Genomic DNA, 26,073 nt, shown 5'->3' with positions numbered 1-26,073 from the left:
TACCAGCCCCGCTGGCCCTGGGGAGCCCCCTACGTCTCCTTTAATTACCGCTCAGCCCTGAGCCCAGCCTGGCCTCCCCTGTGCCGCCTCCCTCCCAGGCTCCCCGCACCTCATATGGCCCCCCACTGCTCCCCATGCCCTACCTGTCTTGCTCAGCATGGCTTGAGGCCTCTTCTGTGGCACAGAGGCCACCATCTCCCCTGCCTGGGTCTCCCTATTCCTGGATACCAGGTCCTATCCACCCAGTGTGTCCCAAACTCTGTGCCTCCTTCGTCTCGTGGGCAGACCCATCCTCCTGAAAGATCCCTTCGCTTAAGCCCAGAGACTTAGCTCTGGTCTGAGGCAATAACAACCAGCATGGGACGCAAGAGGGTGGGAGGTTTCATCCTTTGGGGAGTGTATAAGGCTTTCCCCAGCTCCTGGATTCAACTGAGACCTGGGAGGGCAGCACTGGGAGTGGGTGGTCCTTCTCTCCTTGCTCACCCTAAGGGCTTGTCATGGGGTCGTGTCCAAAAGCATGCTCCAGGGGCCGGCCCGTGGCTCACTCAGGAGAGTGCGGTGCTTGATAACACCAAGGCTCAGGTTCGGATCCCATATAGGGATGGCCGTTTAGCTCACTGGCTGAGCGTGGTGCTGACAACACCAAGTCAAGGGTTAAGATCCCCTTACCGGTCATCTTTAAAAAAACAAACAATCGGGCGGCCCAGTGCGCACTGCTACAGTGCGCTGCTTGGGAGCGCGGCGGCGCTCCTGCCGAGGGTTCGGATCCCGGTGGGCACTGCTACAGTGCGCTGCTTGGGAGCGCGGCGGCGCTCCCGCCAAGGGTTCGGATCCCACATACAGACCGGTTCCCGCTCACTGGCTGAGCGAGGTGCGGGTGCAACACTGAGGGTTGCGATCCCGTTGCCGGTCCTGGTCCGGTACAGGCGCGACACTGAGGGTTGCGATCCGTTGCCGGACACGAAAAAGAAAAAAAAAAAAGACAAAAAACAAACAAACAAACAAACAAAAAACACAAAAAGCATGCTCCAGACATGGATGATGTTTAACATGTCCAGGATAGAGCATGGGGGTGAAAAAAAAAAGACAAAAAACAAACAAGCAAACAAAAAAACCCCACAAAAAGCATGCTCCAGACATGGATGATGTTTAACATGTCCAGGATAGAGCATGGGGGTGGCCGGTGGGATTTTGGCCCCCATAATGTCCTATGATCCCCATTTCCAAGCCCCCCCAATCCTAAATGGAAACAGAGCTTACTGGGCAAATGCAGCTTCAAGACAAGGCTCCAGTAACCCCACTGCCACCAGACTGCTGTCAGAAGACGTTCATGTATAGAAATCCTGCAGCTAGTTGCGATGTGGTCTGTGGATCTCCTCTGTGAAATGGCCTTTACAATATGGGATGTTGTGGGCAGAGATGCCTGGAAACCTCTGCGTGCAGATGTGAGAACTGCTGGTTATTCCTGTCATGCCCTCCTGCCTGCCTGGGCGTGTCTGGGTGCACAGGGCCCATGCGTTATATGCCCTTTGCGAGCGTGCATATGTGTGAGTGTGCGTACACACATGGCCAGGAGGTGTGCCTAGGCGCATATGTACAGATGTGCCCTTCTGTCCATGAGTCCATGTGAAGGAGTAGGGGGTATCTGTATATGGGAGTGACCACTGTCAGTAGGGAGGTTTGGTGTTGAGGCCTGTGTACAGAGATATGTTCATGTGAGTCTGAGCGTGCACGTGTGTGTTAAGTGCTGGGATCCGTGTGTAGTAATACTTGAGGGTACATGTGTGTCTGGGTGAGTACGGCGTCCGCGTACGCGTGTGTGGCTTTGGGGCCCCCGAGCGTGGGGCGGAGCGTGCCCTGCGGGACCCCAGGCAGGCACGCGGGCTGTTTGGAGGCCAGGCAGCTCCGCAGCCTTGGACACCAGGCGCAGAGAGGATGAAGAGGGCAGTGGGCGAGACCGCGCCTTTGTCTGCGCCGTGCGCCGAGAGTCCTGCGCCTTTGTGTGACCCTCGCAGGTGTGCGCGCGGGGGCGGGGGCGGGAGTTGGGGGACGGGGAGGGGAGCGCACCAGAGCCACCTCGGGCGGCCGCATTTGCCCCCTGGCAGACTTTTTGCCAAGTTCCCGACCCGCCGCCAGCACTGCCACTGTCCATGGGCACCGCTTCCTCCCAGTGGTGGCTCCGGATGCCTCGCCGCCGGACAGGCGCGGGGCTTGGTGCTCCCCGCCGCGCATGCTTTTTGGCTTCAGCGCTTCTTGGCTCCGGGCCCTTGGGAAAACCACCTCTCCCTCTCTGATCCTCAGCCTTTTCATCTACAAAATGGGGCAGATAACAGTGCCCACCTCCCGAGATGACATCTTCTGTCAAGTGTGAGGTGCAGGGCCCGGCACTGGGAAAGCCCTCTCCCCAATAAACTGCTAGCTAGGGTTTTATTGTTGTCGTTGTTATGCGCCCACCTTCTCTCTCAGACCCACACGCACTGTTCTAGATGCATTTGCCCTTATGGGTGGCAGGAGGGCTGCAGCAACTGTTGCAGGCAGCTCCTGGGGTTGCAGCTGTAGGAGTCAGCTCTTCCAGCCCACTGTCCTTCTGCTCCACTAGCCACCCACCCCCCCGACACACACGATTTGGGGTCTGATGGGCTGCTGGGGTGGGTCTGCGGGCCAGGGTATTTTCCCTTCCGAAGGGGGCGGACCGGCCCTGTGGTTTCCTCCCTGGGTGACTTCCGGCAGGGAGGGCTCAGGCCCCAGAGAGGGCGGGGAGATGACACAGTTGTTCCCCCAGCCCTGGCGGGGCGGGCAGCATGGTTCACTCCAGCATGGGGGCTCCAGGTAAGGGGGCTGGTGCCTGCGCCACTGAGGACAGGCGGCACGTTTGCGTTTGCTCTGCTGTGCCACCTCTGCTGGTCCTCCTTACCCTTCCTCTCTAGCTGTCTCCATTGTCCCTTTACTTTGTACTCTAGCAACTCCCCTTCTTCCCACACGGGGTGCCCCCTCCCCCTTCTTCCCACACGAGGTGCTCCCCTTTGCCCTCACCTTCCACATCAGGCGGGAGCTGCTGACTCTTCTCCCCATCTCTGTTGCCTTGTTCTGAGGGGTCTGGGCAAGGGAGGGATGGAGCCAGGTGTTGATAGCCAGCCCTTACGTGGAGAACCAGGAATGTGGGCGACATGGGTGATCCTTGGGTTGGGGCTGCAAAGGGGTTGGAAGGCCAGGTTGCTGGCCTTGGGGGGTGTCATTCTTTTGAGCGTATGTGTGTGTGTATCTGTGTGTGGTTGCGTGTGTACGGGTGTGTGTGTGTGCAGTAGTTCTGAGTCCTGAGTGTGACTGTCGTGTGCCTAGGTATGAGTGAGTGCAGGGGGCTGTTGTGGTTCATTGTGGGTGCACCTTCATCACTGCACCATGGCAGTGATCTCTTGGCTCTTGCTCACTTCGTTAGCCTCATATGTCACCTCCTCGAGGAGGCCTTCCCTGACCTCCCCATCTAAACTGGTATCAACCCTGCCATTCCCATTCCCCTCGCCCAACGTTGTTTTTTCCTCACAGCAATTATCGCTGCCTGAAACTTTATTATGTGTTTGTTTGTGTGCTTATGAAATGCCTCCCCCACCAAATGTCAGTTGACTGAGTAAACAGTGTGCACCGGGCACTGTATAAGGTGACTTATATGTGTCGGCCCATTTAGCACAATGTGCGCATCTCTGCATGATGGTAGCCATCACTTGGTAGTGTTGATGGGAGCCTTAAATGAGGAGATATGTGTAACACACCTAGCGCAGTGCCTGAGACATAGCAAGTACTCAGTACTTAATGACTATTTTATTTGTGGCTGTATAGGCATGACTGTGGGTATGTGTCACATTTTGGGGTGTCTGCTTAAATGAGGAGATATGTGTAACACACCTAGCGCAGTGCCTGAGACATAGCAAGTACTCAGTACTTAATAACTATTTTATTTGTGGCTGTATAGGCATGACTGTGGGTATGTGTCACATTTTGGGGTGTCTGTGAGTATGAGCCTTATTTTGGCAAGTGCCATCCTCTGTGCATCAGTGTATGCAGGCGTCCCTGTGATCTGTCTTCAACATATATTTATTGAGCAGTTCTGTGCTGGGTGTTGGAAATACAACTGAAAAAGGCAGCTTCAGGTCTGCCCTCCTGGAGCTCCCAGTTCAGGGGAGAAGACAGACCTGTCACCAATGACAACATAGAGTGCCAAAGCCTGGTCTCACACACACCAAGTGACACACAGCCAGCCAGACAGACACATGCAGACTCTGGGTGTGTGAGTGTGTGGATGTCTGTGTGTCTTTCCAGCTGGCTGTGCATGGCTTGGTGTGAGTGTAAGTATATGTGTATGTACTCATTTGGGTTGTGTGAGTGACTCTGGATGTGTGAGTATGTGCACATCTGTGTGTGTCTGGCTGGCTGGCCGTGTGTCACTTGGTGTGAGAATGTAAGTGTATGTGTGTGTACACATGTCTGGATGTGTGTTCTGTGTGTCTGCCCGTAGCGTCATGTCTGGGCATGCATCTTTATCTGCAGACTTGTGCACATTTCTGGCTGGGATCTGTGCACACTTGTTTCTTGTGTGTGTTGGCTGCCTGGCTGTAAGTATGGTGTGTGTGCTATGTGGCAGCTCTTACCTGTTGTCAGTACAGCTGTGGGGCCACTTCTCTTGTTGTGTCTGCTGCCCGTATCTCCATCCCTCCCTCCTGACAGCTCAGAAGTGTTCATTCCCTTGAGGCCACCTAGGGACAGCTGTGGGGTTGGGGGGTGTGAAGTGCTGCTGCTGGGGAGACCAGGGACTGGGCCAGCTGGGCCTGCAGAGGTTCCCGGCAGCACCAACCCTGCCCACAGGGGCTCCTAGGCTGTAGCCTTGACTGAGGCTGACTGCGGAGGCAGGGGACCCAGGGGACAGGCCGAGCGGGGACAGGAGGGGTGAGGGGCAGTCCTTGGGCCCTCTATATTTAGCCCAATTTTCGGTAAGTGCTAACGAGAAGCTGGCCTAAGTCTGCTAAAACTGGCTGGGGGAAATGCAGAGGAGAAGTGAAAGTCCGGGGAGGGTGATGTGGGGAGGGTGGAGGGGACCCAGAGTCCCAGGACTGGGGCAGTCGTGAAAGCAATTGTGAGCCCAGGGCCTGGGCAGCCCTGGGTGGGTCTGACCCAAGGATGGTGGAATTCAAGAGTCAACACGGTTCCAGGGGGCCTGGTAAAGTTGTGCATTGCTTTTCTCTGCCAGTTCCTACCGGGCTGGGGGAAGGGGATGACTATAAATAACCAACCAACTTTTCTGTGTGAATGAGACTTTGAGAGGAGCTTCTGAAGGTGCCAGGGGGCTGGAGCACGTTAGAATCATCTGGAGGGGCTTTTAGAGATCCAGATGCCCAGATTGCACCTGTGCCATTGAAATCAGAGTGTCTGGGGTGGGAACAGACATCAGTACTTCTGTGGAGTCAGAAATGAGCATTGGGCATTCCTGCCTATGCTGAGGCTGAGCCTTTTGACAGACCCTCTAAGCCCGTGGTTGCCAGTGCCTAGACTGTTATGTCATCATTTGGCTTTTGGTCCATGGTGAAAATGGAGCCCCCTATTCATCCTTGATGGCAATGAATTGACCCTTTTCTTGGATTGGGCTCTGATGGGGAGGAGGAAAGAGCAAGAGAGATCTTGGCAAAGGGCAGATTTGACCATTGTGCCGTGGCCCAGCTAAGTGCCGGGTGAGGAGTATGTAGGGCTGTGTGGGAGTGGTCAGGCAATTTAAGGAGAATAAAGGAGACAGAATGGTGGAAATTTGCCCTCAAACAACTTTTTTTTTTTTTTTTTTGTGGCTGGCTGGAACGGGGAGCTGAACCCTTGACCTTGAGCCCCTTTTGTCTCTCCAGCCATTATTCCCACAGAGGGAATCTCACCTTAAAAGTTTAAGATAGGGTTGCCTGGGGATGGAGGCTGAGGGTTGAGGTGTTGAGTGACAGCAGAGTTAGGGGCTTGTTTTGGACAGGATTGGACTCTGGTCATTCGGGGGATTCTCTCATGCATTCATTCATTACAAAGACACAGTCCAAGGCCCATGCAGCAATGACTTCAGCCTGGGCTCTCAAGGAGCCCACAGTCAGGGGATGGGGACAGGGTCACATCCCAGGGTGGTCAGGTTGTGATAGAGGGTGATACAGGGGCAGGGGGAGCCCAGATGAAAGGGACACTGACTGCCTGGGAAGTCAGGGAGTACTTCACAGAGGAGGTGACATGTGAGCTGAGCCTTAAAAAGGAGTAGGTATTTGCCAGTAGAGAAGAAAAGGGTCACCCCGGGTGGGAGAAGAGCAGAGGCAAAGGCCTGGAGGAGGGAGATGAAGGCTACAGGACCGCTGTCATTCACTGACCCCAGACCTGCCCTTGAGAAGTTTCCAGTCTCATGGGGGAGACATATTGGGGCTCAGATGACTAGAGCCTCTAGGACAGTGATGGGTTGACGTTGGGCCAGGGGGTCCAGGGCTGGGTCCTGAAGGATGAGCAGGATGTTGCCAGGTGGACAGAGCAGGGAACAGCATTTTAGGCAGAGGGATCAGCCCATGCCAAGGCCTCAGGAGACTGCAGAACAGAGGCAGGAACAAGCAAGAGACAGAGAGAGCTGCAGGGAAAGACGCTCAGCAAACACTTATAACCCACTCTGGGCTGGTGATGCTGGGGACCCAGTGATGAGTCAGATCAGGCTCGTTCCCTAGGCTGGTAAGGAAAGAACCTGGACACAGATGGCCGCAGCCCTGGGGGAGCAGGGCTGGGACAGCAGCAGGGCAGGGGACATAGGAGGCTGTATAGTTTGCTAGGGCTGCCATAATAAAGTACAACAGACTGGGTGGCTGAAACAATAGAAATTAATTTTGTTGCAATTCTGGAGGCTGGAAGTCGGAGATCAAGGTGTTCACCAGGTTGGTTTCTTTGGAGGCTTCTCTCCTTGGATTGTAGATGGCTGTTTTCTTTGTGTCTTCATATGGTGTTCCTCTGTACCTGTTTGTGTCCTAATTTCCTCTTATAAGGATACCAGTCAGAGTGGATTAGGGCCCACCCTAATTACCTCATTTTACCCGAATTACCTCTTTAAAGACCCTATCCACAAATACATTTTATATTCTGACTTACTGGAGGTTAGAACTTCAGCATATGAATATTGGGAGACACTGCTCAGCCCACAGCAGAGGCCAAGGAAGAGCATGGACTTTCTGGGATGGAGGTGAGGTCAGAGGTTGCTCCAATCTGTGGGCAGGAGAGTCATTCACCAGCTGGGCTTGAAATATAGAACTTGCAAGGTCTGAACTCCGCATCAAACAGAGGGAGATGCTGTGCACAGTGGAAGAGCAGGATGCATGAGCAGCAAGAGACGAGCAGTGGAGTGTGGTGGGCCGCACCCTGAAGGCTGGGCTGAGGAGCCTGGATGTGTCTTGAGGAGATGGGGAGCCACGGAAGGGTTTAGAGCCAGGGTGAGTTGGGTATAGGGGAAATGTGGACACTGGCTGGAGGGAGGGGCTGGGAGGAGGCTGGGGCTGCAGTTTCAGGGTTGCTCGGAGGGGTGGAACTTAGGGCTGGGTTAGGGTTAGCAGTTGGCTGGAAGGGGGCTAAGGTCTGGGTGAGTTAGAGCTAGGATGGGGGAAGATTCCTGCCTTTGCTGCCCCAGAGGCAGGAGTGGGCCTCATTGCCTGCCTCCCCTTATGTCTTCCTGTATCTCTCATGATCGTTCAGTGCCCCATCCTCAGTGCCCAGAAACAGGGCCTGAGCTCCTGTAGTGTCCTAGACACCTGCTCCCCACCCCTACCCTCACCAGCTTGTGCCTTAATAGGACTGTTGCTGGCTCTTTCTTTTTTTTAGCTTAATTTTTGTTGTTGTTGTTGTTAAGACATAATGTACATATGGTAAAGTGCTCAAATTTTAAGTGTACAGCTTGGCGAATTTTTACCTACATATAGACCCATGTAACCTCCAAACAGATTCTTTCTAGTCTCCTGCAGGCTTCCTTGCACCCTTTCTGGTCAATAGCTCCCAAAAGCACTCACTAATCTGACCTCAATCGTCTGATGTTAGCTTGCCTGTTTTTGAAATTCATGTAATTGCAGTCATAACTGTATGTCCGCCTTTGCATTTGGCATCTCTCACCCAGCCTCATGACCGTGAGATTCAGCAGTGTGTAGGAAGCAGAGTCTGCTCTTTCTCATTGCTGTGGAGTGTTTCATTGCATGGACATACCACATTTTATTCATCCGTTTACCTGTTGATGGGCCCTTGGGTTGTTTCCAGTTTGGGGACATTATGGAAAGGCTGCAGAAACATTTGTGCCTATGCCCTTTGGTGGGCAGGGCATGTGTTTCTCTTGGGTGGATGCCCAGGAGTGGACGTGCTGGGTCTTAGGAGGGAGCATCTCAGAGCTTTCTGAATAGTGCTTGTATCAGTTTATACTCCCAGCAGCAATGCCATCCTGGCTTTTTTTTTTTTTTTTGTCTTTTTCCGTGTCCGGCAACGGATCGCAACCCTCAGTGTTGCCCCCGCACCGGGCCGGGACCGGCAACGGGATTGCAACCCTCGGCGTTGCTCCCGCGCCTCGCTCAGCCAGTGAGCGGGAACCGGTCTGTATGTGGGATCCGAACCCTCGGGCGGGAGTGCCGCCGCGCTTCCCAAGCGGCGCACTATCCAGTGCGCCACCGGGCCGGCCCCGTCCTGGCTTTTTAATTAGGAATTTAAAATGCAAGTAGCATTTCACATGCAGTAGTCTTCTATTGCAAAATTCCTAGCTTTTTTTTTTTAGTTGTTGAGTTCTTCCCATCCCTCACGTTAGCTGGCCTTCTTTAAGTATCTTGGGTGCAGAACACACTAGAGTTGGACAACTCCATTGATAGGGGCGAGGTCATGGTTTAGGTGGGGATTTTGGAGTGAGTTGTGGGAGAGAGTTTAGGGTCATAGGCAGGGTCATGAGTAAGGTCTGACCTTGGCATTCAAGGTCAGAAGAAGGATTTGGACCTTTGGGGCACAAGCTGGCCTTCAGGGTGAGTAAGTGGACTGAGAACGGGTCAGGCTGAAATCCAGATTTGTGCTGGAATCTAGGACCAGGAAGGGTTGGAGTTGGTATTGGGATGCACTTGGGTTGGGGGTACTTTTGGAGAGGAGATGGGTGGGAACCAGAGCTGGGGTCCATTAGACCAGAGTGGTCCTGATTAGAAGCAGGAGCCCTGCCTGGAGTCACGCAGACCTGGGGTCCAATCAGGGCACCTCTACTGTCTTACCGTGTTTGTGGGGAGGTGACACTCCCTCTTGGAGCCTAGTTTCCTCCTCTGTAAAATGGGGTAATCTTAGCACAAACTGTTAACGTGAGCTCTGAATCATGTTTAGCTCTGTGCCTGATACTGGTGAGCACTCACTTTTCCAAGATCGGTACTAGGGTGATTTAAGGACAGGCATTTGTCTCCATTGCTTTGTGTCCCCTAGTGTCCAGCCTGCTTCTTGCTACCTTCCCTCGGCCACCTCCTTTCATTTCCTGGGTCTAGGGAACTAAAGGATGAGATTGTATTTGTAGGGGTGGATTGGAAGGTGCAGCTGGGATTCAAGGCTGTGGGTCTAGGATTAGATGGGATGACAAGGTCAGGGGCAGAGCTGGGTGGAGTTGGGTTGAGAGAGTGTCAGGGTGGGGATGCTGGGTCTGTGCGCTGAATACAAGAAGGAGGCTAAGTGGGAGTGAGGTGTGGACGGGGAAAGTAGAGGGCTGGGGAGGGAGCCAGAGGGTGGCTGAATCACACTCAGAGATCTGGCAACTGCCTTTGGGGACGCCGCAGACCCATCACATCCCCCGGCCCCACTCAGAGTGGAAAACATGTCTCACCTGAAACCTGGTGGGGCAGGATGGGGAACCTCAGCAGCCCTCCTGTGAAGGAGGCCCAAGGTTGCATTCACTCCTCTGGAACATCACCAGCCTCCTCCTGGGCAGCTGATGCCTTCTTATGACCACCTTTCACCTCCTGCCCTGCCCTAGTGCTCACGGTGGGTGACACCCACTGGGCCACTTTGGTGAAAGGACGAGGCAAGATCCCCTAAGGCCTCAGAGCCCCTCTCTTGTCCTGCCAGAGGAGGGCAGAGGCCCAGAATGGAGGACATGTCTCTTGGAAAGGTGGCAGGGAATGAGGGGGAGATTTGAGGAAAGGCTTGAGGGGGATGGCAGAGGAGGGGCCCGAGAGCCCTCCTGGCTTCTCCTTCCTCACCCTGATTTCATCCCTCCTCTGTTCTCAGAAATAAGAATGTCTAAGCCCCTGGAGGCCGAGAAGCAAGGTCTGGACTCCCCGTCAGAGCACACAGGTAGGTGGGGAGGGGAGCAAGGGCAGGCAGGTGTGCCACGGGCAGGGTAAGTGGAGCAGATGGGAAGACACAGGGAGGGACAGGTGTGGCAAATTGTGGCTCATGACAACACCTCCTTTCCTTCTCTTTGCAGACACTGAAAGAAATGGACCAGACACTAACCATCAGGTCAGAGGGGAGCAAATGAGCAGGAGTGGCGGGCAGAGGGAGAAGGGAGCAGAGTGGCCCTGTGTGGCCAGGCCAGGAGGGTGGCGCATCAAAAGCTGCATCATGACACTATTCCCATCCCCCCGCCCCAACTTTCTCTTCACAGAACCCCCAGAGTAAGACCTCCCCGTTCTCTGTATCCCCAACTGGCCCCAGCACCAAGGTAAGCACCTGTCAGAACGTACAGGGAAGGGGGTGGTGTTGGGAGAGGGTCCTCAGCACCTGCCATGGGCCCAGGGCCTGACAGAGCACCAAGTCCTGGTACCTTGGTGACAAGGTTCCTCCCACCCCTTCTCACCCTCGGGCTCCCGCCCCAGGCCTGTGACTCACCCAGGCTCCTTCCCCTTCCCTAGGGGGTGGGGGTGGCCAGGGAAATCCCCCCCAGAGCCCCAGGGCGATGAACAACAGGAAGCTGAGGGCCCCGCCCCCATCCCGACTTCCCTGACCGAACAGGGGCATGTACCACTCCCTGTCCCCCAACACACACATTCAAGGGCCAGTGGGTGGGGATGGAGGGGTGAGCAGACCCAGTGAGGATGGCTGTGGCGATGGAGGAGGAGAGGATGATCGGGAGGCAGCCAGGCAGTGCAAATTCCAAATCTAGGTGGGGCCCGTGCTGCGCACTGCTGGGCTTCCTGGGGGCTTCTTGGGCCCAGGTCTCCATCCTCTAGCCTGGTTGGGGGCAGCCGGTGGGTCCAGATACCTGAAGGCAGCATCAAAGGTAGGGGTAGAGGGGCATGAGTAGGACTCCTGGCCCTGACCAAAGGAGGCCGAGGGACGGGGCGAGAGGCTGAGAACTGCACCCTGCCCTGCTCCAGCCTCGCTCTGTGATCATGGGAAAGTCACTTCCTAGCTCGGGGCTTCTCAGTTTCCTCTTCTCCAACATTGGTGGGGGTTGGGGAGGAGGCAGTCAGACTGGATAGCCTCTGAGGTCCCTTCCCTGTCCAGTGTGCCCCAATGCTGCCATGGAAAGATAAAATGCTTTGTGAGCAGGTGTCTTCTCTTCTGCACTGAGCATTTTGAGCAGGGCCCAGGGAAGCAGAGCTCAGGCTCTGGACCTCCTTGACCCTTGGCTCTCAGGCTTGGCTCTTGCCTTGGCCCTCGGAGCACGTATTCATTGCCCCTACCCCGTCCTGCCTCAGCTGAATCCTATCTTTGCAGTCTCTCCTCGCCCCAGCAGAGCCTTCCTTCTCTTGGGGAAACCAGTGGGGTCAAGGGGACGAAGGTTTCTCCCTCCCCTTACTGGGCTTGGGCTCTGTCCACACCTCACCCTCTCTCTGGCCTTTGCCTCTCAACCTCTCTCCATCTCTTCTGTGTCAGTCTTTCCCTAACTGCAGTGATTCATGTCTTCCCATCAGTGTCTCAGATGTATCCACATACCACCACGTATAATTATTTACATAATAATTTTGTTAATTGGTTCAATTTTTAAAAACATTTTATTATGGAAAATGTGAAGCAGATACAAAAATACAGAGAAGGGTACAATGAAAATACCCCCCCAGGTACCCATCAATCTGCTTGAACAATTACCAACTCATGAACTGGCTCACTTTGTCAACAGCTTAAATAGATGGTTTTTAAATGGAAATTTCATGAATGGAAAACCAGAATCACTTGCCGTGGAAATAAATACAATGATTATTAAACTTTACCCAGCGTCTCTTATGTGCTGAGGCCTGTTCACCATTTTTTGAAAGGAAAAATTAGCCAGTATTGGAGAGATGTTAAAGACATCCTAGCACCAAACGGAGACTTTCTTAAGATAACCGAAAAGAATGAAAAAGCACCAAAAAAGGAACAGCCTTCTCATCGTGGCATGCAATGTTATTCTTTTTAAAACTTCATATTAAAATATGACACACATCAAAACACACATAGAGCCTTAGTGTATGGCTCTGTGAATTTTCACAAACCGAGCACGCCCGTGTGGCTGGCACCAGATCAAGAAGTGGAATATGAGTAGCTTTCCAGAGGCCCTCGACGCCCCTGCCAGCAGTTGCCATTACCCTGACTTCTAATACTCAGTGTTATTTCATACTGCATCTCTACAGCTCTTAAACTTTCTGACACTTGTGTCCCGTAATTTGGGACATACCACTTACTGTCTATTATTTAGCCTTTCCCGTGCCTCTGTTTCTTTGTCTGCATTTCAAATGCTGTCCCCCTGCCAACGGCCGTGTCACCTTGCACAAGTTGCTTTCCCTCTCTGGACCTCCTTTTGCAAAATGGTACTGGGACACTGGCTGGAGGATGATCCCTAATGTCTGCTCTGGGCCTGAGAGTGTGGGATCCATCAAGCCATGCCTTCTCCCACCACTGTGTGTCCTTTAGCCCACAGGCCTTTCAGCCAACAGCTGCTGTTGTCTGGCTTTTTATCTAGGAGAGGAAGAAGGCCAGGATGGCTCTACGCTGGGCTTTCTCTGTGTGTGATGCAAGAGTCATCATACTCAGAGAGACGAGAAGGGGCTCAGCAAACCTCTGGGGAGGAGGCTGAAACCTGACAGCACCTAGGCCCCTGTCCACAGCACAGGACAAATGCTGTGCTTTACTTGTCCAAGCAGTGTTTTTAGATTTTGAAGTGAGTGGCCAGCAGGAGCAGAGTAGGAGCTGGGTAGGTTCCCTCCAGCTCACCCCCGTCCAGCCCTGCCATTTCACCCATTCGTGCCATCTGTCCATCTCTGTAAGCATTTGCGCTTAAGGTCCCAGTTCCAAGGCAGTGATTTTTTTTTTTTTAATACCCTAAGACCCTTTCTTCCAATAAAGTCTTACTCCATTGGACAAATAAGAGATGCACTGCTGGGCAATGCACATGAGGGGCATGAGACCCAGAACCCTCTTATTTTCCCTCCTGGGCCCCCAGCGGCACCATGTCTCGTTTTACAGATGGGGAAAATGACTCCCAGGAGGAGAAAAGTACTCTCCAAAGGTGACCTCTCCTGTAGGGAGTTTGGATGCACATGGTGCATGAGACCCAGAACCCTCTTATTTTCCCTCCTGGGCCCCCAGCGGCACCATGTCTCGTTTTACAGATGGGGAAAATGACTCCCGGGAGGAGAAAAGTACTCTCCAAAGGTGACCTCTCCTGTAGGGAGTTTGGATGCACATGGTGCATTAGCCCTAGCTGGTGAGGAAACTAAGGCCAGAGGAGTTGTCTGAGCTGTCAGTGCAGGGTCACAAGCTGCCATATCCCAGTCTGCTCCTCCTGTGCCAGCCTCAGGCTGCCTTTGCCACACATGTGCCCTTTCTTTGGTTCACAGGTGGGCATTCTCTCTGGCCTCCACTTAACATTCTGGGGTCCCGGACCCTGCCTCTCTCCCCCCCAGATCAAGGCTGAAGACCCCAGTGGTGACTCGGCCCCAGCAGCACCCCCACCCCCCCAGCCTGCTCAGCCTCATCTGCCCCAAGCCCAACTCATGTTGACGGGCAGCCAGCTAGCTGGGGTAAGTACTTGGGAAAGGACGGGGATGGGGGCCACAAAACCAGCCACCTTCTGTCTATTGCAGGGCTAGAGGATGAGGTGTCCCACCAAGGTCATGACCACTCTCTCACGCCTGCCTCTTACCCTCCTCTGTCCTTCAGAAAGACTTGTCCTGTCACCTGCTTGGCTCGGGCACTAACCCCTCTCTGCCTTCTCTGCTCCTCCCCCACCCCCTCCTCTGGCCCCTGCTGCCCCTGCCCACCCCACAGCTTACGGCTCTGATGCCAGCTCAGCAGCAGCTCCTCCTGCAGCAAGCTCAGGCCCAGCTCCTGGCCGCCGCCGTTCAGCAGTCCAGTGCCGCCGCTGCTGCTAATGCTGCTGCTGCCGCTGCTGCCTCCTCCTGCACCTCCTCCTCCTCCTCCTCCTCTGCCTCGTCCTCGACCTCGCAGCCCCCAGCCTCTTCTGGGGGAGGTGACCTGCCACCACCACAGCCTGCCAGTCAACCCCCTGGGACCCCACAGCTCACCTTGTCCCAACCCATCCAGCTCACAGCACAGGTAAGGGTGGCCTCCTGGGACCACACTTCCTCCAACAAACGACATGCAGAAGCAGCGAGTGTGCAGGAGGGGCTGACTGAGCCACCAGCCATGTGCTAGGCAGTTCCCAGCAACCTTAAGAAGCCTTGGGAAATGTTGCCATTTCATTTCACGAAAGGGTAAAACGAGGCTTGCGGGAGGAATATCCCACACGATAATCCTCTATCTGACAGAGTGCCAGGCTCGGCACTTTCTGTGCACCTCACTGAGGGTTCACAGACTCCTAGGAGGTTGATATCATCGGATCCTCAACTTACAGGTGAGGAAGTCGGAAGTCACCCCCCTGAACGGTACCTTGGTGAGGACAAAATGAAAGGCTGAGAACCAAAATTAGTGCCCTCCATGGTGTCCCCTGGCTTGTTCAACAAGATGCTCTTTGAGAAAAGGGGTCCATGATCTATGAATTAGGAAACACTGCATTCTGGACTTTGCTGGTATATGCAGTTAATTATGAATTAGTGGCTGTATTGGTTTCCTAGGGCTGCCATAACAAAGTACCACAAACTGGGTGGCTTGAAACAATAGAAATGCATTGTCTCAGACTGTAAGTCTAAAATCAAGGTGTCAGGTGTATTAGTCCGTTTCTGTTGCTTATAACAGAATACATGGAACTGGGTACTTTGTAAGAGAACAAAATTTATTGCTTATAGTTTCAGAGGCTGGGAAGTTTGAAGTCCAGGGAACATATCTGGAGAGGGTCTTCTTTGGTGGTGGCTTTACAGTAATGCAGGGGTGTCACATGGCAGAAAATGGTGGAGCAGAGGGAGAGAGACTCTCATGTGCTCTTCTTTTAAAGCCCTCAGAACCAAGCCCCTGACCACCATTATTAATCCACTCAGTATTGCACAGTCCTGCAATTCAATCACCTCTTCAAGGCCCCACCTTTCAATTACCATGATAGGATTTCCCATTCTCAACAGTGGGAATTAAACTCCTAATATATGAACTTTGGGGGACACAGTTCAATCAGTCCACAGCAGCAGGGCTGCACTCCATCTGAAGGCTCTAGGGGAGAATCCCTCCTTGGTTTTTCTAGCTTCTGGTGGTGCATCAGTCCTTCTGTTCAGCGGCTTGTAGACGGATTGCTCCAGTCTCTGCCTGTGTTGTCACATGACCATCTTCTCTCTGTGCATGTCTGTCTCTGTATCCAAATTTCCCTTTCTTGTAAGGACATTAGTCATTGAATTATGACCTACCCTAATGACCTCATTTTAATTTGATTACATCTGCAAAGACCTTATTTCCAAATAAAGTCACACTTACAGGTACCAGGGGTTAGGACTTCAACATATCTTTTTGGGGGACACAATTCAACCCATAACAGTGGCCAGTAGATTTCCCATAAGGACGGTTGGTGGGGACAGAGTAGGAGCTGAGTAGGCTTCCCCTTCAGACAGGCGTGCTCCCTGCAGCACACCCCCCTCCACCCCCCATCCGCACCTGCCCGTGTCACCCATTTGTGCTGTCTGTCTGTTTTCCATAAGCATCTGAGTCTGTGACCAGCATTCTAGGGCTGTGAAGGTCCTGAGAGGTCCTATAGCAAAGAAACCAAAGAAACCTGTTTAACTTCCCTTAGCCTAGCATTTCTCACAATGACTGCTCCACAGATCGCTTTTCTCTCACTCTCTCCACCCCCTTCCACGGAACCCCTGGTGCAGATGCTGTCTACTCATGCAAGCTGTCCAGACCCTGCGAGGCTGTTCCCTTACTGGACAGGCCGTTCCATTACTGATCTATGCTCCCATTTGGGACTTTCTTTAACTCTGAGCTGATACTTGCCTTAGAACTTCCTGCCACTGGGCCTGGTTCTTCCAACAGTCAGAGCAGTCTGGGCCACTGCGACAAAGTTCACCCCACTGGGCAGGCCGTTCCATTACTGATCTATGCTCCCATTTGGGACTTTCTTTAACTCTGAGCTGATACTTGCCTCCTTAGAACTTCCTGCCACTGGGCCTGGTTCTTCCAACAGTCAGAGCAGTCTGGGCCACTGCTCCACGATGGCTTTTGCAAGCGGAACCCCCCATATCTGGCTCACCACAGTAACAGTAACTGTAGTCTGTTAGGTGCTGCCTTTGTACCAGGTACTGTGCCAACGATCACCTCTTTGAACACACAAATCCTTACCACAGCCCAGGCCCTGAGTGGCAAAGTGACTGCTGTGGGTCACGCTGTCAGCAGGAGTGCAGAGCCGGCCTGGGAGCCCAGTCCGGGAGCCCAAGACTCCGACCACATGATCCACGGCTGCTGCCTTCAGCCGTCCTTCACGGGACATGGTTTCCAGCCCCTCCCACCCTGGCCACCAGAGACTGTAGCAGCAGGTGTTCCGTTTGCCTCGTAGCATACACAGCCCTTTGCTGAACGACACCAAGGGCTTGGGCTCCTCACTGGGGTTGGGCTCTGTCGCATCTCAGTGGCCCTGCTCTTGTTCTCCTTTCTACCTAGAAGTTTGCTCCTTCCTTTACCTGGACAGCTCCTGTTCATTGGTTAAGCCCCCATGCGAGACTCCACACTTCCAGGAAGTCTTCCATGACTCCCCTCCCTCTGGCTGTGTCCAGATATGCCTGAGGAAGTATCTGTTGAGGGAACAAAGACTGGAGGCACGGAGAAGGGACGGGGCAGCCTAGTGCAGACCCAGGCAGGCTGTCACCCCTGTGAGTGGCAGACACTGCTGTTCACATACCCCTAGAACCACCTGCCCCGGGCTCCCTGTGACTCTGGCAGCAGCAGGCTGACCTCCTGCCACCTGCTGTCCAGCCCAAGCCCTGACTGTCAAGGTCTCCTTGAGACTCTGCCAGCCAAGCCCTTTCCTCGTGCTTCTCCCTCAGCTCTGATCTTTCCCTGCCTGTCCTCAGCAAGTACAAAGCCAGGCCAAGTTTGTTTTCTGGGAATTCTTTCTTATAAGCTGAGTGGCCCTGTGACCTCACTTCCTCAACAGTCATTTGTTCTGTGTCTCCTATGCTCCAGCAGGCACCAGGCTGGGCCCAGGCTGTGGTGGGGACCACGCTCCTCCTGCCCTAAGTGGCCACTGCCACAGCCCTCCCTGGGCCCTGGGCTTGAACCCTCTCCTCAGCCTGCATCTGTTCCCCCGCCCTCCACTGCAATTCCACTTCCCGTGCCTGCTCAGCTCTGCTCCTGCGTGTCCTTCACAAACATTTCCCTGCCTCCTGTGTGTCAGGCCCTCGAAGACTTAGGAGTGAGTCACAGCCATCCTTGCCCCCAGGGGGCTGCCTGTCTTGTAGTGAAACAGGCCGATCAACAAACCACTAAGAAATGTTTCACTTGAAAAATACTAAGAAGCCCAGAAAAGAGTCAAAAGCACTCATAAACCCTATCACTTTAAAGTTACGTAAAGCACAAAGGGAAAGTCCCCCTTCTGTCCCTCTGATGCCAGCTTACAAAGTACTGCCGGTTGAACAGTTTGGCAGGACTCTTCCCTGCAATTTCCTAGCTTGTACAGATGAAGGGAGGATTATAAATACAGTTTTATACTTTGTCCAGTGCTCTGCACAATGCCTTCTACTGAGGGGGCTGCATGGATGTTTACTGAATCAGGAACGTTTTGCTGCAGTTTTTTCATGCAAGGGTAGGGAAGACATCTCTCTAGGGCAGAGTGTCTGGGATAGGGATAGGCGTTGATTGAAACTTACATTAACTATGAAAACGTTATTTTGTGTTTGGAGAGTGGGGAAAAAAAATCCCCATTTCCATGGTAATAGGACCATGGAAAATAAAGCTTGACAAAATATTTTAGGCTGGTAGGACGTAGTAAATAAAGGTTTCCCAGAGAAACCTCCTGGATGTGTTGGGAATGTGAGGAAAGAAACGTGACGTGTGTCTGAGGGAATCAGGAAGGCTTCTGAGAGGAGGTGGTGTCTGAACTGAGGTGGGACGAGTGGAGTTCACCGGGCAGAGGAGCTAGAGAAAGGGCTTCCTGGCAGTGGGGGCAGCAAGTGGGAAGTGAGAAGGCAGGGCAGGCTCAGGGAGTTGGGGGCGGGGGAGCCAGCTGTGGAAGGTAGGCAAGGATGTGCTGGGAGGGTATCGGTCAGGCCAAAGCTCAGTACCAGGTGGCTGAAGAAGAGACGGGAATATTTGGCTCAGATCACTGAAAAGGCCTGGCTTGGAATATCAGGCCCAACTCCAGGATCCATCTCCCTGTTCCATTCTGGAACAGGCAAAACCGGTGCCAGCATTTCCAAACTTGCAGCCACCCTGTCCAGGGAGATGGAACGTGTTCACTGGCCAGGTACAATTTAGTGTCCACGACCTCTGAGAAGGCAGGGTCCGTCCCTCCTGGACCTGGTGACCTGAGAGTGGGGGAGGGTAAGCCTCCAAAAGGAAGAAATGGGTCCTTGTGTTTGATGAAGAGGCAATGCGGGCCGGGCCAGTCAAAGTGACCCACGTGGAGGTGTGTGGTCAGTGGGTCCGGGAGATGGGCCCAGGCGTGCCAGTCGCTCCCACCCATTCCTGGGTTGGGGTCCGCTGTTGCTTGTCTGTCCTGGAATTTTAGCAGAAGACAGCATGTGATGTGTCACACAATCTGGAAGTAGGTGTTTTTTCTCCCTGTTGAATGATTTTCCGTTTTGTGGTATTCTGCCTCAATCGCCAGGACGTTCTGGGCTCCATATGGCAGAGCCAATCTCTAGTGGAGAGGGGGCGGAGAAGAGCCCATGTTGAGACTGGTGTCTCCCCACACGCGTCACCACCTCACCTTTAGTGCTTCTCCTAGTGGAGTGAGTGGAATAATCATAGTCATCCATTCATTCGGCTGGTACTTATTGAGCACCTTTGTATGCCTGGTGCCCGTTCATGGCCTGAGGGGACAGCTGTTAACAAAGCAGAGGTGGCTGCCCTTGAGGACGTTGTGTTCTAGTAGGGAGGCAGACCGTAAATAAGAAAACAAACCAGGAAAACAAGACAGTTTTAGAGTAAGAGTAATGAAGAAAATGAATCCGGGCAGTGTCAGAAAGGCACGAGGCCACCTTTGACAGGGTGGCTAGGAAAGGTTTCCCTGCGGAGACAGCCTTTGAGAGCCAAGGCCTGAATGAGGCAGTCGTGAAAGAGGCCAGGGGAAGAGCATTTTAGGAAGAGGGAACAGCAAGTGCAAAGGTCCTGAGGTAGAAACCAGCTTGACTTGTTCAGGGCATAGAGGAAGACGGTAGAGCTGGAGCGAGCAGGTCATGGGGAGACGCAGGTAAGAGGTGAGGGGAGAGGTCGGCAGGCCCAGGGTGTGCGAGGTCTTGTAGGCTAGCACAAAGAGTTTGAAATGTATTCTAAGTATGATGAGGGGCTGTTGGAGGGTTTTAAACAGGGAGGGACATGATCTGATTGACCCTTTACAAAGTTCCTCCAACTGCCTGGGAAGAATGGCCAGTGGGGAACGGGAATAGAAATGAGGAGCCCGGTAGGAAGTCCTTGCAGGCATCAGGGGGGAGGTGAGGGTGGCTTGAACTGGGAGGGTGAAGATGGGGGGTCCTGGATGCTGTTTTGCATGGATTGGTCAAGGATGACTGCTAGGATTCTGGTGTCAGCAACTGGGTGGTGATGAGGTAGTTTCTTGAGTTGGGGAAGGCAGGGGAGGAACGGTGGGTTTTGGAAGGCTGGGGTAGCAAACCGAGAGTTTCATCTTGGACATGTGAGGGTTTGAAGAGTCTGTTAATTATCCAAGTGGAGATACCAAGCAGGCAGGTGAATATTCGAGGCTGAAGCTCAGCACAGAGGCTGGGCAGGAGCTGCAGGCTGTTAGTTTTCAGGAAGAGGACGGACTCAGTAGGCAGGTGGGCAGATGGGGTTCCCACCCTTAACAGCGCACGGTCAGATGGGCCAGTGGTAACAACTGCTCATGTCTGAGAAGAACATTGTGATTTCCAAAATGCTTTCTGTTAATAGTATACTCAGGCCTCAGAACAACCCAGTGAAAAAAAAAAAATACGAACCCGCCCCAACCAAAACATACCCACACAAAACCAAACAACACAGAACAACCCAGTAAAGAATTAGACACTATTATCTTCTGTTTTGTAGTTGAGAAAACGGAGGCTGTGAGAGAGAAATGCTCAGTCACAATGACTACCATAAACATGCTACGTGCATTATCTCATTTAATTCCTTTAACATCTCCACAAGGTAAGAATTATTGTGGTGCCACCTAAGGAAATTGAGGCCTAGAGAGGGTAAGGAACTGCCTGTGGTCCCACAGTGTGAGAGACAAAGTTAGGTTTCTGGCCGTCTCCAAAGCTCAGGTCTTTCCACGACACCTTGCATCATTATCCTTCCCAGTTAAAGAGGCCAAAGCCCAGAAGAGAAATTGGTCTCACCCAGGTCACACAGCAAGAAGCCAGCAAGAGGGTCAAGATCCAAACCACTGAGTTTCCAAGCTGAACGGGGCCTTGCACCCTGTTAGTCTAGCCGCCCACCCGTGGAGGAACTACCCAGCACTGCTCTAGCCAGGTGGGGATGTGGTTTCACCCAGGTGGCTCCCGTGACACGTGCTCACTGCCTTCTGAGGCAGTATGTCCCAACGCTGGACAGACTGACACTGTGGAGTGTCAGGAAGCCCGTCCTCATTTTTAAAAGTTTTAGTTTATTTAATTGAAAAATAATAATTATATAATATATATTTATGCGGTACGACGTGATGTTTTGGTACAATATAAAGTATACATTGTGGAATGATCAAATCAGGCTAATTAGCATATTCATCACCTCAAATATTTATCATTTCTTTGTGGTGAGAGCATTTAAAATTCTCTCTTTTAGCTATTTTGAAATATACAATACATTATTATTAAGTATAACCACCATGCTGTGCAATAGAACAGCAGAACTTATTCCTCCTAACTGAAGCTTTTCACCCTTTTCCTGTCCACCTCTGCTCCTTTCCTGCCCATCCTCATTTTGAACACAGTCTGTCACAATATAATGTACATGGTTCCCAGACCCTACCCCTTTCTATTCTCCCTACTCTGGGCTTAACTCAAGGCTATCCCCATCTTAGAATGGGAGGTCCGGAACTGGTCGCAGTTTGCCATATTAGGGTTGGCAAACAAGTGTTGGCTCACATGTCAGCACCATCCAGTCATGGCAGCCGCCAGAACAGGTGTGGGGCCTATAATGGGAGATAAGAGGCCACGGGGGGTGGCCCGTCTGCCCCGTGCACTGGAGTGAGACACAGCACCTGGGCTGTGTTGCAGCCGGCCGGCGCTGGGGCCCAGGCCTCCTCAGGTTCACTGTCATGGCTCTCTCTCCCCACAACCCCCACTTGCCCCGTGCACTGGAGTGAGACACAGCACCTGGGCTGTGTTGCAGCCGGCTGGCGCTGGGGCCCAGGCCTCCTCAGGTTCACTGTCATGGCTCTCTCTCCCCACAACCCCCACTGATGGAACCGAGCTCAGATGGGAAAGTGGGCAATGACATTCCAGTTCACCTGTGTATCATAAAAACCGTGTATCAGTCCTTCTGCCTCAATCTGTGGCCGAAGTCCCAGCTGCAGCAAAGCATGGCCAGTCTGTCCTGAGGTTTTCCCTCATTCATTCATTGAAAATGTGTTGATCACCTGTTAGGTGCCTGCACTCCACACAGGGTGGAGGGTGATCACAATACAGTGATGAGCAGGAAGCGGGCACTTCCCTCAGCTCTAGTGGGGTGTGCTAGCCTGTTCTAGTTTTCCTCACAGGTTAGGGACAGAGCAGTTGACCCACAAAATATGCTGGCTGGGGGCCCTTCTTTGGCATCTTCCAACTTACTATAACTTCTCCATCATCTGACTTGGACATAACACGCCCCCAAGTGGCTTCAGATGGCCATGCTGCCCCTAGATTGTGGAGAAATGGGGACTCCTACTGGCTAACACCAGTCCTGAGCCAGCTCATGTTCACCCAGAATCTCTCTTTCTCTCACTCTTTCATTCCTTTAGTTGGCAAATATTTAGTGAACATCACCATGCCCAGGCACCTTTCTAGGTGGGGGATAAAGTGGGGAGTAAGGCAGACAGGTTTGTGCCTTCACGGATCTAACACCCACTCTTGTTAGGGAGATAGACGGGAAGCAGATAATTACTATGAAGGAGAGAAAAGCATGTAATGTAACAGAGGATGACAGAGGAAAGGGAAGGTTCCTCATCAGAGCAGGTGGCCTCTGAGGAGGGGGCATTTGATAGAGACTTGAGTAATGAGGAGTCACCATTTACAGATCTAGAAGGAGGAATAGCACGATCAAAGACTTTGAGGTGGGGACTTCTTTCCGGGTTCAGTAACAGGAAGGCTGGATCCAGTGTGGCTGGATCAGAGTTAGGGGCTGAGAGAGTCATGCCAGGTGAGGGGCAAGCAGGGCGCTGGGTCATGCAGGGCCATGGCAAGGAGTTGTATTACCAGTCAGTGGAGGCTTTATGGTTCAATTTCTATTTTAGAATAGGGACCTGGAGCCCACAGACCACCCCTCCAAGACTTTGTGGATAGAATTCAGAGTGTCCATGAATTTGGATGGTGAAAAAAATGTTTACCATCCTGTAACTGAAAATGTTGCATTTCCTTCTCTTATGAATATAGGCAGTGGGCCACAGTATACTATCAGCAGTTCTTTTTTTTTTTTTTAAAAGATGACCGGTAAGGGGATCTTAACCCTTGGCTTGGTGTTGTCAGCACCACGCTCAGCCAGTGAGCGAACCGGCCATCCCTATATGGGATCCGAACCCGTGGCCTTGGTGTTATCAGCACCGCACTCTCCCGAGTGAGCCACGGGCCGGCCCCCTATCAGCAGTTCTTGTACTTTGTCACCAATAGAATGCACAGAGACCTTCATATTCTCTTATAGTTGTTGCAGACCACTCAAAATACTGTTTTCACTTATTATTTCTTTGAAATTACAATCGTCATCAGACCTGTTACTGGATCTTGTTATTTAATGTGCTAATAAAGATGCCTATAGATTACTATATAACAATTTGAAATATGTTTAATGACCACATTTCAATGTAATTGATTTCATTTGACATTCTGTATATTTTATTTTACATGTTTTTAATTCTGAGAAGTGGGTAATAAGTTTTGCTAGATGTCAAAGAATTCAGGGTACAAAAGAGTTCAGAACTGCGTTGTATTAGACCGCCCTCTGGCTGCTTGGGGATATGATGGTCTGGGGCAGACAATATAGTGGCTTGGGCCAGTACAGTGACAGAGGAGAAAGAGAAGTAGAAGGAGCTGGAAGGACTTGTGGATTGGACTTATGGAGGGATTGGGAGAAGGAGGGAAGGAGGGGATCAAGGCTGACTCTAAGTCTCTGCTCTGAGAAGCTGGATGGGGCTGTGGTTACATGTTTTTCGTTGGACTGCTCACCATGAGACCCACGGCAAACTGGGATGCACTTTCCCCATCCTTTCCTCTCCTGCTGATTCAGAGTGAAACCCACAAACACCTCTCTTTTAGCTTCTGTGGGGGAAGGGGATATTCACTGAGAGTCATGCTAGGGAGAGACAGGAGTTAACAAATATTTTAAACAGCAAGTTAAGGGTTATAGGAAATCAGAAAAATACTGGTAATAAGACTTTATTTCTGGTCTTATTCATTGGATTCCATTCAGTAGCATTGAACAGAGGCTTACCAGGCCCTGTTAAGGGTTGGGGATTCAGGAAGAATAAGATATGGCCTCTGCGTGCTAGAAAAGTACATACAAACAAACACATTGCCTTCGGAGACCTATAGCGTAGAGGAGGCTGTATCCCATTTAGTGGGACCTGAAGTGTGTATAATCTTGAGGGCTTTTGAAAAATAGGAGACAATATTATGAAACCAAGATTAGGTACAGGGCCTTGGGAGGGTTCATTGTCAATGCAGGGCCCTGAAGCTTAAGCTTTGCCTACTTCATGGCCAACCCACATCTGGAGGGAGATGGCCTTGGTGGTTTTATTGGGCTGGGGGTAGCTGCGAAAGGGAAGGCAAACTGGACATGGTTTCAAAGGATAGAATGTTAGGACTTCAAAACCCTTATGCTGGATTCTGAGATGATTAGCAGCTGGGATGAGAGGTTAGGGAGCATTGGTGTACTCTGTCCACTGCCAGGCACAGAGAAAGTGGGGGCCCTCCCAGGGGCCAGGGAACAGGTTTGAATTGTCACAAGATGAATTGTTGGAAAAGCAGGGATGGGGTCTGGTGGGTTAGCTCACTTGGTTAGAGAGTGGTGCTGGGAAAAGCAGGGATGTTGGTCAGTCGTAACTGATTGGGGAGGTGGGGTGGGACACTGGTTATTTATATATTTATTAATTTACTTGGGCCAGGTTCCAAATCCAAGAGGTACAGAAAGATTTATAACACGGCCTGTTTCTGCTATAGTTTTCCAGATATCATCACAAGCAAATACCTAGAGATATACTTTTTAAATATATGAACAGTAGTACATCATACCCACTGTTCTGCCTCTTGAGTTTTCCACTCAACAGGACATTCTGGAGATTGTTCCAAGACAAACAGGACACAAACTACATTCTTGTCCTTTTTATTTTATTTTTATTTTTTTTTTCCCATATAAAGATGACCGGTAAGGAGATCTTAACCCTTGACTTGGTGTTGTCAGCACCACGCTCACCCAGTGAGCAAACCGGCCATCCCTATATGGGATCCAAACCCGCGGCCTTGGTGTTATCAGCACCTCACTCTCCCGAGTGAGCCATGGGCTGGCCCATGTTCTCGTCCTTTTTAAATTTTTCTTTTCCTTTTCTCTCTTTTCTCTTCTGCTGAAGACTTCCTCATCCTTTTTGATGACTGCATAGTTTTCCACCATAAAGCTCCACTCTAACTCATCCAACCTGCCCCCTATTGCTGCATGCTCAGCTGGTTTCTACTCTTTTGCTCGCACACCACTTGCTGTTGGGAATGTCGTTCTGTAGAGGTCATTTTGCACAAGTCTGAGTATGTCCCAAAGAGAAATTCGTAGTAGTGGGATGGCTGAGTCAAAGGGTATATACATTTGTAAATTACCTTCTTACCAGCAATGTACAAAAGTGCTTGTATCCGCACACTCTCTGACATAAGCACTGTGTTTATCTTTGCCAATTTGAGAGGTGAAAATAGTATCTCCGTGCAGTTGTATTTGTTTTTGTTTTTGGGTTTTTTTTTGGTGCTGGCTGGTATGGGGATCTGAACCCTTGACCTTGGTGTTAGCAACATGATGCTCTAACCAGCCAGCCCTATTGTGTTTATCTTGCCGTGAGTGAATCTGGATGTATTTTCATTCAGAGCTGTTTGTATTTCCTTTGCTGGGCACTCTCCAGAGGTATCTATCGGCCATATTACTACCGGGTCTTCAGCTTTTTCTTATGGATTTGTAATCGCTCTCGATATATTAGAGAAATGAGCCCTTTCTGTCAAGCTGCTTATATTTTTTCCCAGTTTTTTCATTTTCTGAGACATTAAATTGGTCTTTGTGATAATAATAGCATTGAGGGGAATTAAGGGGCATCTGCCAACTCTCCAAATTTCCCAGAAGGAAAAAATTGTAAATAATATGTTATAGCTTTCAATTATACATAAAATG

The 26,073-nt window shown here is 51.8% G+C and overlaps 1 protein-coding gene across 6 annotated transcripts in view; it reads left to right on the top strand.

Moving 5' to 3' along the window:
• The first annotated feature begins 2,747 nt into the window (after nucleotides 1-2,747).
• POU2F2 (POU class 2 homeobox 2) overlaps nucleotides 2,748-26,073 on the top strand; it is a 35,316-nt gene continuing 11,990 nt past the window's right edge. Inside the window, exons 1-5 of one of the 6 annotated variants that reach the window (XM_008567237.1) lie at nucleotides 2,748-2,829; nucleotides 10,261-10,326; nucleotides 10,460-10,494; nucleotides 10,640-10,696; nucleotides 13,860-13,976. In XM_008567237.1, the coding sequence (XP_008565459.1) occupies nucleotides 2,802-2,829; nucleotides 10,261-10,326; nucleotides 10,460-10,494; nucleotides 10,640-10,696; nucleotides 13,860-13,976 (303 nt within the window). In that variant the 5' untranslated portion in view covers nucleotides 2,748-2,801. Of the gene's footprint in view, nucleotides 2,830-10,260; nucleotides 10,327-10,459; nucleotides 10,495-10,639; nucleotides 10,697-13,793; nucleotides 13,977-26,073 lie in introns of all 6 variants that reach the window. The other 5 variants (XM_008567235.1, XM_008567232.1, XM_008567234.1 and 2 more) reach the window with 5 other exon arrangements.

This window comes from Galeopterus variegatus, unplaced genomic scaffold (genome assembly GCF_000696425.1).
Source record: "Galeopterus variegatus unplaced genomic scaffold, G_variegatus-3.0.2 Scaffold306, whole genome shotgun sequence".
Lineage (NCBI taxonomy): Eukaryota > Metazoa > Chordata > Mammalia > Dermoptera > Cynocephalidae > Galeopterus > Galeopterus variegatus.
This window is presented reverse-complemented; position numbering and strand designations above follow the sequence as displayed.